The following is a 15,474-nucleotide window of genomic DNA, read 5'->3' on the forward strand; positions in this document are numbered from 1 at the left end:
GCCAGCGCGCTCCTTCATATGTAAAACGCGGCTCCGGCTGCCATCAGCCGTTCCATGAAAGCCTCCCCATTTAAATGACTTCTGTCGCGTTCATGAATATTCGCAGGAAAGGACAAATAGGTGCTAGATTGAAATGGTTGGATACATTTTTACTTCTATTCACTTCAAGCAGATGTTTGTTTTGTTTGATTTTTAAGTGGAAAAGTGTCTTTTTCCGTAATCAGCAAATCCATGGAAACGTTGATGTCGAACGCACACGCAAAATAATAAAAAAAAAAGGTTTCTGCCTTTCCAAGGATCGCCGCTGTTACCTTCCTCCTCGGGGGATAGGAGGCAGAACTGGCCGTTTTCGGTAGGAAACGCTCGCTTTGAGATAAGTTTCAGTGCGGAAGCTTCTCGTTTGCAGAAAGGGACACAAAAGTCCCTTTTTTGATGGCCGGCGACCAATAACTTGTATCTGAAAATGTAACGTGATGTAACTTTCTCCTATGTCCTGTTACAAGGTTACTAGAGGTCATTGTGGGTTATAAAATGTGAGGGACAATTTACTGCCCCCGATGCCCCCACTATAAAAGAACGCAAGTATTCTGCAAGTATCCTTAACCCTCTGAGTACTCTGTGAAAATAAAAGATGCAGAAGATGCAACCCTGCTGCTGCCCTCTTCCACCAAGATCTGACTATTCTTGTCACTGATTGGCTGAATACTTCTGCTGCAGGGCTTTTAGCAGAACCCCCCCCCATGCATTTACAAAATGGGCAGCATGAAAAGTTAAAGGGACCCCGTATATCATATACGTTAAAGGGCATGTGATGGTTCAAGTGTCCCTTTAATATCTATTTGTTTAAATGATCAACCTTTTCTGTTTAGTAAATCCAAATAAATTTCTGGATATCCTCTAATTTCCCCAAATTATTTCCTTGGACGTTCTTGATCACAGGTCAGTGGAATAAAAAGCGTTTATTGCGGGATACTTTCTGTAAAACCTCACATATTACATTAATGTGTATTACAGGCGAGGCAGGCAGATACTGGGGAAGATGAGTGTGGTGTGTGGTGTGTGAGAGTGGAAAGTGTGTGTGTAGGTGTGTGTATGTACGATGGTGCGGCTGAGAACGGTATGAGTGCTTAAGAGTGCTCGGTATTCGTGTAAATCAGTGATCGGTGTGGGTTAATGTCAGCCTGACAGTGATGAGTGTGAGTGCATCAATGTGGTGAGAGGTGGACAGTTTGAGGGTGCATCAGTGATTCCCGCTCAGTTTTTTGGATAAAAAACGTTTGTAAAGTAAAATTCATTTCTGGCCTCGTGTTATTTAGATAAATTTATTTAATCGGAGCTGCTTTATACTGCGAGTTCCGAGTCTGTAGCGCTTTTCATTAATTCCTTTTTTTCTTCTTCCGTTAATGATATTTTATTTGTGTGACTGCTCCCCGGATTCTTTTATCTGCCTCTGATTTTAGAGGTGACGCCGTCCTTGCTAATTGCTCGGTGAGTTTTCGCTCGCGCTGACCCTCAGCCGCATGGGTTTTAAGCAGAAGCAGCGTCTCCGGCACGAGGCGTTTTCGGTGTCAATATTTCTTGGCGGCGGCGCGCGGGGGGGGGGGCTTTACGGGTCAAGACTTAAAGTTTAGCGGAATCTTAACGTTCTAATGAATTATAATTAGTGGCGAAAAAGAAACCTTGTTACTCGCTGATTATTAAACCAGATTTCGTCCACAATTCCTTCACTCGTTACATGAAATTAGCAGAAATAATATGTAGGCAGCGGCTTCTCGTGTCTCTTTTTTGTGATTTCAAGATCTGCCGGCAGATCGGCCCCCGCCGGCCCCCGTCTGGTCGCCCGTTTCTCCTGCTGTAAAGACTCAAATCTTAATCAGTCGTTGGTCTCGTCTTAGATTCAGGAGCCGTATGTCTATCCCATGCATGTTTAATACCCTCACTGTATTACCCTCTACCACTTCTGCCGGGAGGCTGTTCCACTTATCTACCACCCTCTTTATATTCAGGATAACCCCATGCATGTTTCCATTCAATACTTGTATGCCGTGTATACAAGAAGAAATATCCGAATATTTAAAATCTTTGGGCAGGCAAATCACCAAATCCCCTGAGTTACGAGGCTTTTATATCCCTTCTAAAGGTCAGTTGAGTGAATGAGACCCGGCCGATCTGGGACACAAATGGTTCATCTACGTTTGTCAGGGGAAATGTAAAGAAATGCGATCAATAAACAAATGAAACACACTTTTTGTTAACACCTGGGGAGAAAAACCACAGAAAAAAATCAAATAAAAAAAAAATCTATTCTGCTTTCTTGTGTTTCGGTAACAAAAAGCACTTTATGAATAACGGCCGCCTTCGCCTTCGGTAAATTAAGCATTTTTCATAACAAGGGGTGTTTTTTTTTTTTAAAAAAAAAAGAAGGTGAAGGACGCTTTTCTTTAACCTGCGCGTTAGGAAACTGCCTTTTGAAACTCTGAAGGTAATAACGACTTTTTAATTGCTAGACTAGAACATATTCGATCATCACAGGGATTATTCACACTTCCTGCGCTGAAGGAAAATCCGAGCTCCTCGCTCGGGGGAAATGATTGCAACGGCGAATCGCCGAAAATAAATAAATAAAAATAAAATCATTTTGTGGCCATTTAAAGCGCGCTCAGATTTATTGCCAGATATTTCAATTAATGCGCTCCAAATCTATTTCTTATCAGCGCCCGCACACAAACCGCACATTTCATTTTCAAATCGCAATCTGTAAATTAAATCAGTAAACTTGCGGAAAATGTATTTAGAAACCAATTCCTTGTTTCTTTTCGTGTTTCCGTTTTCACAGCGGCCGCTATCTTCTGTCTGTGTAGAGAGTTATATGTGATTTCCGATACAAATCCCGCCCGAAAAATGCTACCCCCCCCACAAGGTTTCATATATCAATTACTTTTTAATAAAGTCCAAGGAAGTTTAAATACTTGGATTGGATTTTACAAAATTGAGAAAGTTGGGCTAAGAATTAAAAAAGTGAATATATATAGATATTATATAGTTATCGAGAATTCGTCAGCCAACAAAGGGTTAATTATTAGCTCATTTCAATTCATTTTAATCCAACCTTAACCCCTTAAGGACAATGGGCGGTCCCTAAACCCATTGAAAACAATGCATTTTGAGCCCGTACGGGCGTTGTCATTAAGGGGTTAAAACAATGAAAAGAGTGAGTTAAATAGAACACTATATTATTATAATTATTATTATTGTTATTATTATCATTGTTATTATTATTATTATTGTTATTATTGTTATTATTATTATTATTATAATTATTATTATTATTGTTTATTATTGTTGTTATTATTATTGTTATTATTATTATTATAATTATTATTATTGTTATTATTTTTAGTGATTTTTATAGCTCCATCAGGTTCTGCAGCGCTGTACTCTAGTTTTCTGATGCACAAAGGGTTAAGTACAATAATCAAGTGTTCTCATAAAAAAATACAAATACTAGAATTGTAAAATTCTGGATTTGCAGTTCTATCCTTATAACCGTTTCCCGAAAACATACATCGAAACTATTCATGGAGCCCTTTGTGGGAGAAAATATACGATTTTTGAGAGTTTTGTACCCAAAACAAAGTGAACCGCGCCCAGCGTGTCTCCGTCACGCCTTGTTTTGGTCCCGCGCCCGTAACACGATTGTCTTTTACTCTTAAAAGCCCTAAAGATAGCGAATTGTTCTGCGTGAAATAGAATGACTTCGTGATGAATTTATCTAGGACTTCCCTGAATTATTGTAACGGTAACAATCCCCGTTTCCTTCTGAATTTAATGAAAAAGTTCGTCTGGATTAAAATATTAGCCTGAAATTCATTTGTTTTGTTTGTCAGCAATTTAACAATAGAGGAGAGATAACGGGGAGGAAAAATAATGCAGACCCCAAAACAGGAAGTTAAGATGGCCACTCCCATGGAATAAAGGGGGTTTTCTCATACATATATTGCTAATATATATTATTAATATATATTAAAACCATATTTTAATCTGTTAGCACCTTACATAAGTTTATTTAGTGCACAGAAGTTGGTAAAAGTGAGGGTTCTGTTCTGTATCGGGTAACGGTGGATTCCGTATATTTTCTGCTCTCACTGTAAGGAATCCTTTATGCAACAGAAAATGAAACGTCCTTCACTAGATAAAAAGACTGGATTGGTAAATAATACTGAAACGAACAAAAAGAACTAATCAATTGAAATCAGGACCGGTCCAGCCACGTAAGGCGAGGTAGGCGGCTGCCTGAGGCTCTGAGCTGATGGTGGTTGCCCCGTGGGGCTTTTCCCTGGCAAATAAGTGTAGAAGGGGGGGCGTTATTCCTCCAGGGTGCTGAACATGGCAGAAATCCTGCAGTTATTAAAAATAACTTTCCGCTTATCGGTAACGGGGACCCAGGTTATGTCATCGGGATTGGAAATTAAATTAAAACAAGCTGGTGGAAATTGGAAACAAATTATACGGAAACAAAGAGGGGTTTATAGATCATCAACATTAAGATTCATCCTCTGGTTAATTTATACTCGTCACAAAAATAAGAAGTGATAGATTTAATAAGATGAATTATATTATAATAATATATTAATAATATTAATGGAAATATATTTATATTACTTATATACATTTATTAATCTACTTTTCTCGTTAATCACTTTTTGGTATTCTCACTCGTTAGGCTCAGCTTTGCATTAATGAGGCTCCAAAATTCGATCGCATGGCGATAAAACATTGTAACTTATTTATGTTGTTTGTACCAAAATATTGTTATTTTTCCTATTATTTTTCCGAGTTACTTTTTGTTTTTTTTTTATCTTTCTTTGTAAATATCTGCCCGGAATCTGTACGGCTGGTAAATTGTTTGCTGTGGATTGAGATGGAAGCGGCGTCTGCGGAAAGACCAGGCATGAGTTATCGGGGCCGACATCAATCGTCTCTCTGAAGCTCGTTCTCATGGAAACTTTCTACAAACAGGACTCCGAACGCAAAAAATCCAAACTAGATTGAAACATTTCCTCATAACTCGCTGGGATCGTTCATTTCGCAGCATCTGGAATGTTCTGGGGCGGGGGGGGGTCTGTGAACAATACATCAGCCTATTGGACTCATAAAAAATGTTTTTTTTAATAGGAATAAATAATTATTTTATTAAAAAATAGTTAAAATAAACGACGAGTGAAAATAAACATTAACGAGGCAGATTAGGTGGAACAGCAGCTTTAAATTACGGCAAAGCACGGTCGCCCCGCCGGGGTGGATAGAATCTGACATTGTGTTTTTTGGGCACCATCTTTAAGGGTTCCCAATTATGGAAAAATCAGTGTTAAAAAACCCGCCGGTAACCATGGAAACATTTTCATTGTGATTTGAAAAGTAAATGATTTCAAAATTGTATGAGAGACGAAAGAAATATAATGAAGAAATTAAAGAAATTCCTAAAATCAATATTTTCAGGAATCAGACGTCTGATTGAGGATTTGGGTCACTTTGGGATAAATCTCTTTAATTTTGATGCAATTTATTTTTATATTTTTGGAAATTCTTGTTATGTTTATTAAAATGTATTTCTAAAACTGGAAAAAATGATAATAACAGGAAGCCGGTCGCTGGGAGCTCCTGGAAAATCCATTTCTTGTAGTAAATAAACTTCGGGAGGCCGAGGCGGGAGCCGCGCCGCTTTGGGAATTAACACCAAGGTCACAGAAAGCCGAATGGAAACGTTTGTTCCGAACAATGTAAAAAATAACACCCGTTATAAACGCTGCTCATAGAAAGTGATGGGAAAGAGTGAGCGCGACGGGAAACTGCTTCCCCCAGTGTAATAAACACGAGTCACGAGGAACTATTACGCACACACCTTTTAAAAGTTTTTTTAAGTTAATTTTGTCATTTTCAAGACATCCGAGTGACTCCCGTGAAAAGTTATGTTTATTTGCTCCGCATTTGATATTTTCTCCAGTTTTTCAGTGATTGTCGTGATCCGGTGGATTGATTTTTTTTTTTTGACCAATCCAATTGATTCTTCATCAATAATGAACCAATCACCAACCACCGTTGCCACCGGATATCTATCGGGTAATGTTATTGTCTACGTCATCGGCCAGGAGTTTTGCCCTCCCGGTTCATCGTGCGACATCGGAGCTCGCTGTTGGATGGAGATTTCCGGAACGTTCAAAGTGGAGGAAACGACCACTTTATCTGTTTAGAAGTTTCCACGTTTATTCTTTAAATCATTCCGACAAATCAAAGTGGAAAAAAATAATCTTAGATGACTTTAAAATAGCCTGACGGAAGCTGAAAAAGAGTTCTTCAAGTCAAGAGGTAGTCAAGAGGTGGACAGTAATGTACGTCTACCCTGTTCCTACTGATGAAAAGGAATAAGGAAATTTTGTATATATAAGGCTGGGGAGCGATAGGACGAGAGGCCAGAATCAAAAAATAGAGGGTCCGGGGGATAAAAAGTAAGGAAGTATTTATTTACTGAGAGGGTAGTAGATAAGTGGGACAGCCTCCCAGCAGAAGTGGTAGAGAGTAATACAGTGAGGGTATTAAACTTGCATGGGATAGGCATATGGCTCCTGAAGCTAAGACAGCAGGAGAAACGGGCGACTGGGGGCCATTGGGGGCCGATCTGCTAGCAGATTCTGGGTTTCTATTATTGTTTCTATTTTAACTAATTTGTTGAAAAATAATGTTCATTAAACTTCGACTTTGGATGCAAGCTCTTCTTACAAAACCTCTTTATGAAATGGGACGAGGTCAGCCGCCGGAGGTCACTTGGTTATATCCAGAAATATCTTCCCGGAGAGAGAGTATCGGAGAATTCGCAGATCCAGCCTCGTCGGAGATAAATCCACAGAATTTCTGCGCTCCTCTTCCAGCGCGAGCCGCCGTTACGTGACTGGCAGAGAATCTCCCCGCGGAGAGGAAGCTTCTGCCCTCCACATTCTGTCCAATTTCCTTAAAACTTCAGGACTTCGGTCTTTCGGCTCGACTCCCCTCCATCCATCGCTCTGGGTTGGGTTCTTTCTCGGTGTCTTGCGTTCCGTATGTCGGACGGGATATTTGGTGAATCGCCGATGAGACGTTGATACTTTTCAATGAAATGTTTTACAGCTACAAGCGCGAGACGCCCGGATTTCATCATTACGTTGATAATGAGGTCATATTCCTATGACTTGGTTTATAAACCGACGGCGCGGACAGGTGGGATTATTCAATCAAAAACTCAAACCTTAGTAGTTGGTCTCGTCTTAGATTCAGGAGCCAGCTGTCTATCCCATACATGTTTAACCTCTTAATGACAAAACATGTATGGGCTCAAAATGCATTGTTTTCAATGGGTTTAGGGGCCGCCCATTGTCCTTAAGGGGTAAATCCCCTCACCGTATTACCCTCCACCACTTCTGCTGGGAGGCTGTTTCATTGACCCTGACCCTGTAGTCTTAGATTATGGCCTCTTGCTCTAACAATTCTCCTCCTATCCGCACAATACGATGAAATAAATAACACGAGTCTGTGGTTAGAGGGTAACCTGTCAGGAGGGATGGAATTATTCTTCTTAATACACTCAATTCTTGCGTTCTTCGGTTTCCGCCGTAGTCATTCTTGACCTTCTGCTCCGACGCGATGTTCCAAACCCCCAGTGATACATTTCTGCGATTAGAAGTTCAAAGTATTCTCTCTCGGATCAGTCCGTCCATCTTATGCTTTCATTAGAGCTCCTCAAACATTCTGTGCGATGGAGAAAAATTACCCGTCACCTAAATACCCGATATTTATTCCGCAGACAGAATGGAGAAAACGCTAAGAAAACACAAATCAATGATATCTCATACACACAGACATTCTGTAAACACACAGACATTCTGTAAACACACAGACATTCTCTAAACACACAGACATTCTGTAAACACACAGACATTCTGTAAACACACATTCATTCTCTACACTCACATTCATTCTCTAAACCAACAGACATTCTCTAAATGTACAGACATTCTCTAAATCCACAAACATTCTGTAAACACACAGACATTCTCTAAACACACAGACATTCTGTAAACACACAGACATTCTGTAAACACACAGACATTCTGTAAACCCACAGACATTCTCTAAACACACAGACATTCTGTAAACATACATTCTGCAAACACACAGACATTCTCTAAACACACATTCATTCTCTAAACCCACAAACATTCTGTAAACCCACAGACATTCTGTAAACACACAGACATTCTGTAAACACACATTCATTCTCTAAACTCACATTCATTCTCTAAACACACAAACATTCTTCCACCATGACCATGTCCTTTCTGGGTTCTATTTTTTTTTTTTGGTTCCTGGATTTAGCACGACAATTAGGTTTGAGGGCAAACATTAAAATATCTAACTCTCAATAATTATTCAAAATGCTAAATACAAAAAGTGGGGAAATGTAAATATTTGCATGTTTGATGTTATAATTTTGCCTCCCATTCTCCCCGCTGTTGAGTGAGACGGGGCTGCAGATCAACGCCCGTCGATTTCAATGTTTTTTTATTTCCTGCCAAGTTACAGGGAAAATGTTGTCATTTTTGTCCCGTGAGTTGGAAGTTTTGAATTTGTTTAATTAAATGAGATTCCGCCCAGGGCTTTCAAGCATTTTTTTGTTTATTTTTAAGTGAAATTTCACATTGTAACGAAAAACACAAATTGGGGAGTTAAGTCGTGATAATACCGGCAGCTCATTAAATGCCGCGAAGTGAGACGTAACGCATAGTGCAGACTTTCTAAAGCTCGGCAGAAGAAATAATTCCTAAAATAGCAGAAAATAGCGAGTTCTGAATAGCCGATTCTTCTCTGGAAAAACACTTTATTCACTAATTACAAATTATGGTTATAAATTAATAATTATCAGCTAATGTCTTTCTATCCTAAGACAGAGGACCAGAGAGAGATGATACCTGGGAACTCTCCTGGTCTCTTGGTCACTATGGAGAAACTCCGGGAGGCGGAAGCGGCTTGGGGGCACCCCCCACACATACATATACACACCTATACACATAAACACACACACGCACATACATATACACCCACATACATACATATACACACACACATACATATACACACCTATACACATATACACACACACGCACATACATATACACGCACATAGATACATATACACACACACATACATATACACACCTATACACATATACATACACGCACATACACACACATACATATACACACGTATACACATATACACACACATATATATATAAACACGCATATACACACACATACACATATACACACACATACATACATATACACACCTATACACATATACACACACACTACCTCCAACATTTGTATAACAAAGTTCTGCCCTTTAAGCCGAATAACTCCTCGGGGGGGGGTGTTGCTCGCTGATTGTCTGCCAGCTGTGTGCGGAGTCGCTGAGCAGAGATCCGAAACAAACCGGGATCCAGAAAAAAAATCACCATTTCCATTTTAATTTTTAGACACCAATAAATTAGAAAAAAATCACTGAGAGGGAAAAGAAAAAAATCTTAAAATGAACTCAGTCTCCATTATCACACCGTACATTATTACCAAGCTTTTACTGCCCCTGGGGCTTTTAACTTTTCATTCTTAGTAAGGGCAAATAAAATCTTGTACACCTTCTACCTCTATACCCCCCATAATATTATAGGGGGCACTTTGTCACAAACTTGCCCCGGGACCCTGCATGGTCTATATTCGCTCCTGCCCTATGGTGAAGCTGCTGGGAGAGAGGAGAGCGTGAACGTTAGATCCTTTAAGACATAATATTTAAAAACATAAATTCTTTGGTTTAAAAGTCTGAAGGATATGAGACGGAACCTGGTGCTGTTACTGTGTAACTCTCTCCATTGTTTGTTACATTGGAAGAGGAGAGCCGACAACTTCCAGCCATATGTCCCAATAACACAACAGCCCTAAACATTCCCAACATGCTTAATGCACAAAAAGACAACATGCGCAGAATTCCCAGCACAGAAAGATGCACGCAAAGGATCCAGTCAGGGTGCAAATACTGCCATAACATTTATGTATGAAGGTAGGATTACAAGTAAAACACAAGAAAAGGAGCTTGCTTCCGGGGGTCAAAATTTTCAAATGAGAGCAGTTGAGGAGTAATTGCGCATGCCCAGCACATTATACCTCTGGATCCTTAATGACTATACAGAGTGGGAGAGTAGGATCCTTTACTGGTTCCATCACCCACTCAGTCATTCATATTAATGGGTTAGTTAGATCTTTGACTCTGTGATGTGCAAAGCAGGGGCCAGCGTGGTTCACTCTTCCGCTTTTAATAGGGGGTGCATTCTGGGGAGGAACCAATAAAAAGAAATCTTTGGTATGGCCTGTACCTATCCTTCGTGACACGTCATGTCTAGTCTATGACATCACATCCCCTGGGTTTCGCAGTTTCAGGCACCTTAATGAAGCCCCCATCATTTCCTAAATTTCCTACAGCTCTATCCCATCCCAACATGTGAACAACACGTATCCCAATCCTCATCCCATCCCAACATGTGAACAACACGTATCCCAATCCTCATCCCAACACGTGAACAACACGTATCCCAATCCTCATCCCATCCCAACACGTGAACAACACGTATCCCAATCCTCATCCCAACACGTGAACAACACGTATCCCAATCCTCATCCCATCCCAACACGTGAACAACACGTATCCCAAGCCTCATTCCATTCCAACATGTGAACAACACGTATCCCAATCCTCATCCCATCCCAACATGTGAACAACACGTATCCCAATCCTCATGCCCATCCCCATTTACCCCATTTAACAAAGGAGGAGAAAAGTTACAACAAGAGACCGGAATCCAACACTAGAGGATCAGAGATGGAATGGAAGAAGTTTTACTTTACTGAGAGGGTGGTAGATAAGTGGAGCAGCCTCCCAGCAGAAGTGGTAGAGGTTAATACAGTGAGGGGATTAAGCATGCATGGGATAGACATACGGCTCCTGAATCTAAGACGAGACCAACGACTGATTAAGGTTTGAGTCTTTACAGCAGGAGAAACGGGCGACTAGACGGGGGCCGGATGGGGCCGGCAGGTCCTGGTTTCACAGGTATCGCCAATATCTGGCATTTTATAAGCCAGGCTAGATATATATCTCCTGTATATCTACGAGTGTCTCGGTAATTGTGATTTTCTTACAAGACGTAAACATGTTCTTTTGGAGGAATCGGGGGGCCGGCGGCGGCGCGGATCGCTGTCGGCGGGGGGATAGTCTGCGAGGTTACGAGACACCTTGTACCCGCGAGAAGAACAACCTGACATCCTTCTCTCTTCACTTGAAAGGTAGGATTATTTGCTGCGTTTTGATCCTACCCTCCTCGCTCCCCTTTTAGTCTGGTAGGTTTTTCTCGGCAAAAAAAAAGTCTTTTTTAATTTTTTTGATCATTTTTAGAAGCTTCAAGGTTACCGTGACGATCGTCGCTCTCTCGGCTACCCTGACATGACTTCTCTCCGTGGCGTCGACATACAATGCGAGACGTTTTCCCTTCTTCCCGACGCAGAGACGATTCCCTCGGTGACTCCAATTATCTGAAGATGCTTCTTTTCTTTATTTTTTTTTATTTTTTTTTTTTCAGAAAGTAAACTATTTGAGGATTTTGATGGCAAAGAAAGAATTGAAGAATAAATGAAAGGAAGAACCGGATGACATCGCTGAATGTTTTTAATTCCTCCTTCGTTCGATTTGATTCCATTATCTCTGTAATTTTGTCAAAACTTGAGAGCAATAACGGCGACTTCGGAAAGGAGAATTATTGAGAAAAAACGAAATATACATTTTTTTATTCTAAGAGACGAGGGGAAATGAAACTTTGCAGAATTAGGTGAGCAGCCGGCGGGGAGATGACAATTACAGGTTTTTTTGGCCTTTTTGGAATATTTGAAACAAACTAACGAGGACTCGAATCGTCGTCTATTGATCCGTTAATAATGTTACGGTGATTACGGGTAAAAGCGGCCATTTTGTCGTTGCTACTTCCTGTTTGAAGCACAAGCCATTAAATTACCTCAGGAGCAGTGCTTTCATGCCGCGGCCCTGAGAGCAGCGAAATGATGTCATACCCCGGAGCTCTGTGGAGGCTTCGCCAAGTAAACACAGCCCTCCATGGTGTTATTGGGCCGGTTGGGGCAATCAGTGACGCTTTTGATCACCGAAAGGGGCAGTTGGCTTCATATAATATAATATATATATGTAACTGCCACCAAATGTTACTGAACTCACCTCCGCTGGGGTAAATAAACGTTTTAATACTTCAGCTAGATTGTCAGTTCTCAGACCCCGGGGGGGGGGAGATGCCACGCGAGTAAAAGTGATGCCGTTACCATAACAACCACCAGAATTCTTAACCAAGGCGCAAAAAACTCACAATGGGGCAATTTTACAGAATCCTCAAATCTGTTTAAATTCCAAAAAAACACCAGAGACGTTCTAAAAACAACACGCGGGGGAGCAGCGCAGGGGGAGCAGCGCAGGGGGGAGCAGCGCAGGGGGAGCAGCGCAGGGGGGAGCAGCGCAGGGGGGACCAGCGCAGGTCCCGCCGCGATCAACCGCCAGGAAGTGCATGATTTCAAAACTCGCCATTAACCCAGCGCTGAGCGTCCGCGGAGAGGATCGGCGGGGGCCGGTGGGGGCCGCGTCTCAGCGTTACATGTATTTTTGGAAATGGATAAGAGGTCGGTACCTTTGCAGAAGTTGATGCCGTCGCCGGTGTATCCGTTGGCGCAGTAACACGCGGTGATTCCTTTCACGGTTTTACACTCGGCGTTTCCATGACAGCTCGAGGGGCACTGCTGGTAACCCCGTCCCAGTAATCCCAGTATACACACTGGAAAACAGGACATGCGCTTACTAACCAGATAATGCCCACAACAGAATGCAGCTGGCTGCTGGACGGCTTAAATACATTTAACTATACATTATACAGGGGGCCGGTCACTGATTTATCTATACATTATACAGGGGCCGGTCACTGATTTATCTATACATTATACAGGGGCCGGTCACTGATTTACCTATACATTATACAGGGGGCCGGTCACTGATTTATCTATACATTATACAGGGGCCGGTCACTGATTTATCTATACATTATACAGGGGGGCCAGTCACTGATTTATCTATACATTATACAGGGGGCCGGTCACTGATTTATCTATACATTATACAGGGGCCGGTCACTGATTTACCTATACATTATACAGGGGGCCGGTCTGTGATTTATCTATACATTATACAGGGGCCGGCTCGCCGATTTATTTATACATTATACAGGGGCCGGTCACTGATTTATCTATACATTATACAGGGGGCCGGTCACTGATTTATCTATACATTATACAGGGGGCCGGTCACTGATTTATCTATACATTATACAGGGGCCGGTCACTGATTTATCTATACATTATACAGGGGCCGGTTACTGATTTATCTATACATTATACAGGGGCCGGTTACTGATTTATCTATACATTATACAGGGCATCTCTCTGATTTATCCATACATTATACAGGACATCTCTCTGATTTATCCATACATTATACAGGGGGCCGGTCACTGATTTATCTATACATTATACAGGGGGCCGGTCACTGATTTATCTATACATTATACAGGGGGCCGGTCACTGATTTATCTATACATTATACAGGGCACCTCACTGATTTATCTATACATTATACAGGACATCTCTCTGATTTATCTATACATTATACAGGGGGCCGGTCACTGATTTATCTATACATTATACAGGGGGCCGGCTGGCTGATTTATCTATACATTATACAGGGGGCCGGTCACTGATTTATCTATACATTATACAGGGGGCCGGCTGGCTGATTTATCTATACATTATACAGGGGCCGGTCACTGATTTATCTATACATTATACAGGGGGCCGGTCACTGATTTATCTATACATTATACAGGGGCCGGTCACTGATTTATCTATACATTATACAGGGGGCCGGCTGGCTGATTATCTATACATTATACAGGGGCTGGTCACTGATTTATCTATACATTATACAGGGGGCCGGTCACTGATTTATCTATACATTATACAGGGGGCCGGTCACTGATTTATCTATACATTATACAGGGGGCCGGCTGGCTGATTATCTATACATTATACAGGGGGCCGGTCACTGATTTATCTATACATTATACAGGGGCCGGTCACTGATTTATCTATACATTATACAGTGGCTGGTCACTGATTTATCTATACATTATACAGGGGGCCGGTCACTGATTTATCTATACATCATACAGGGGGCTGGTCACTGATTTATCTATACATTATACAGGGCCGGTCACTGATTTATCTATACATTATACAGGGGCCGGTCACTGATTTATCTATACATTATACAGGGGCCGGTCACTGATTTATCTATACATTATACAGGGCACATACATTATTATTATATATGTTATATTATTATATATATTAGTGGCCGTCAGGAAAAGCTCCCTGGGGGTTGCAGGGTGAAGTCAGTTAGAGGAGATGTAAACTCCTGGTTTAGTAAATAAATCCCTAGATTCATCACAAATGACATAGAAAGAACCCCACAAATATCCCTATTTTCTGTAATTATAGAATGAGATATTTTGGGGATCTCATTGATTTATAGAGATATAATTTTTTCTCCATTGTTTGGGGACCGAGCCTCGCGGCTCCCGGAATATTTTCGGCCAACAGACTCAGCCGGGTCGGAAAACGACAGCAAAAAAACCTAAAAGAGCGAAATGATAAAAACGTCCCCCTAACATTCCGGCCCGGCGGCTGCAGAGGGCCAGACCCCCAGTCCCTTACCTGTTATAAAGTATCTTTTCATTGGAGGCGGCTGGTCGGCGCTTCAGTGCTCGGCAGGCGATGGCGTTCGCTCTGAGCTTCTCTCCTCTGTGACGTCGCTGGTTTCCTGCTCACTTTTCCTGTTTCTTTATTTTCCCAGGAAATCTGTTTCCTAAACTTTCATCGTCTTAAAGAAAGCGCTCGCTGTAACCAACATACGGCGATAACACGCAAAGTCTGAACATACAATGATAACACGCAATGTCTGAACGTACAATGATAACACACAAAGTCTGAACGTACGGCAATAACACGTAATGTATGAACATATGATGATCACACGCAATGTCTGAACATATGATGATTACATGATGATACATAAAATTATAACATACAATGTCTGAACATACAACAATAACACACAATGTCTGAACATACGATGATAACACACAATGTATGAACATATGATGATCACACACAATGTATGAACATATGATGATTACATGATGATAACACATACAATTATAACATACAATG

General features: G+C 41.2%; 1 protein-coding gene across 1 annotated transcript in view; it reads right to left on the minus strand.

The window, feature by feature from the left end:
• ADGRL4 (adhesion G protein-coupled receptor L4) overlaps positions 1-15,090 on the minus strand; it is a 47,239-nt gene extending 32,149 nt beyond the window's left edge. Inside the window, exons 1-2 of the mRNA XM_053468877.1 lie at positions 14,959-15,090; positions 12,825-12,968 (exon numbers count right to left, since the gene is read on the minus strand). Coding sequence (XP_053324852.1) covers positions 12,825-12,968; positions 14,959-14,980 — 166 coding nt within the window. The 5' untranslated portion in view covers positions 14,981-15,090. The remainder of the gene's footprint in view (positions 1-12,824; positions 12,969-14,958) is intronic.
• Between the last annotated feature and the right edge of the window lie 384 nt (positions 15,091-15,474).

This window comes from Spea bombifrons, chromosome 6, assembly GCF_027358695.1.
Source record: "Spea bombifrons isolate aSpeBom1 chromosome 6, aSpeBom1.2.pri, whole genome shotgun sequence".
NCBI lineage: Eukaryota > Metazoa > Chordata > Amphibia > Anura > Pelobatidae > Spea > Spea bombifrons.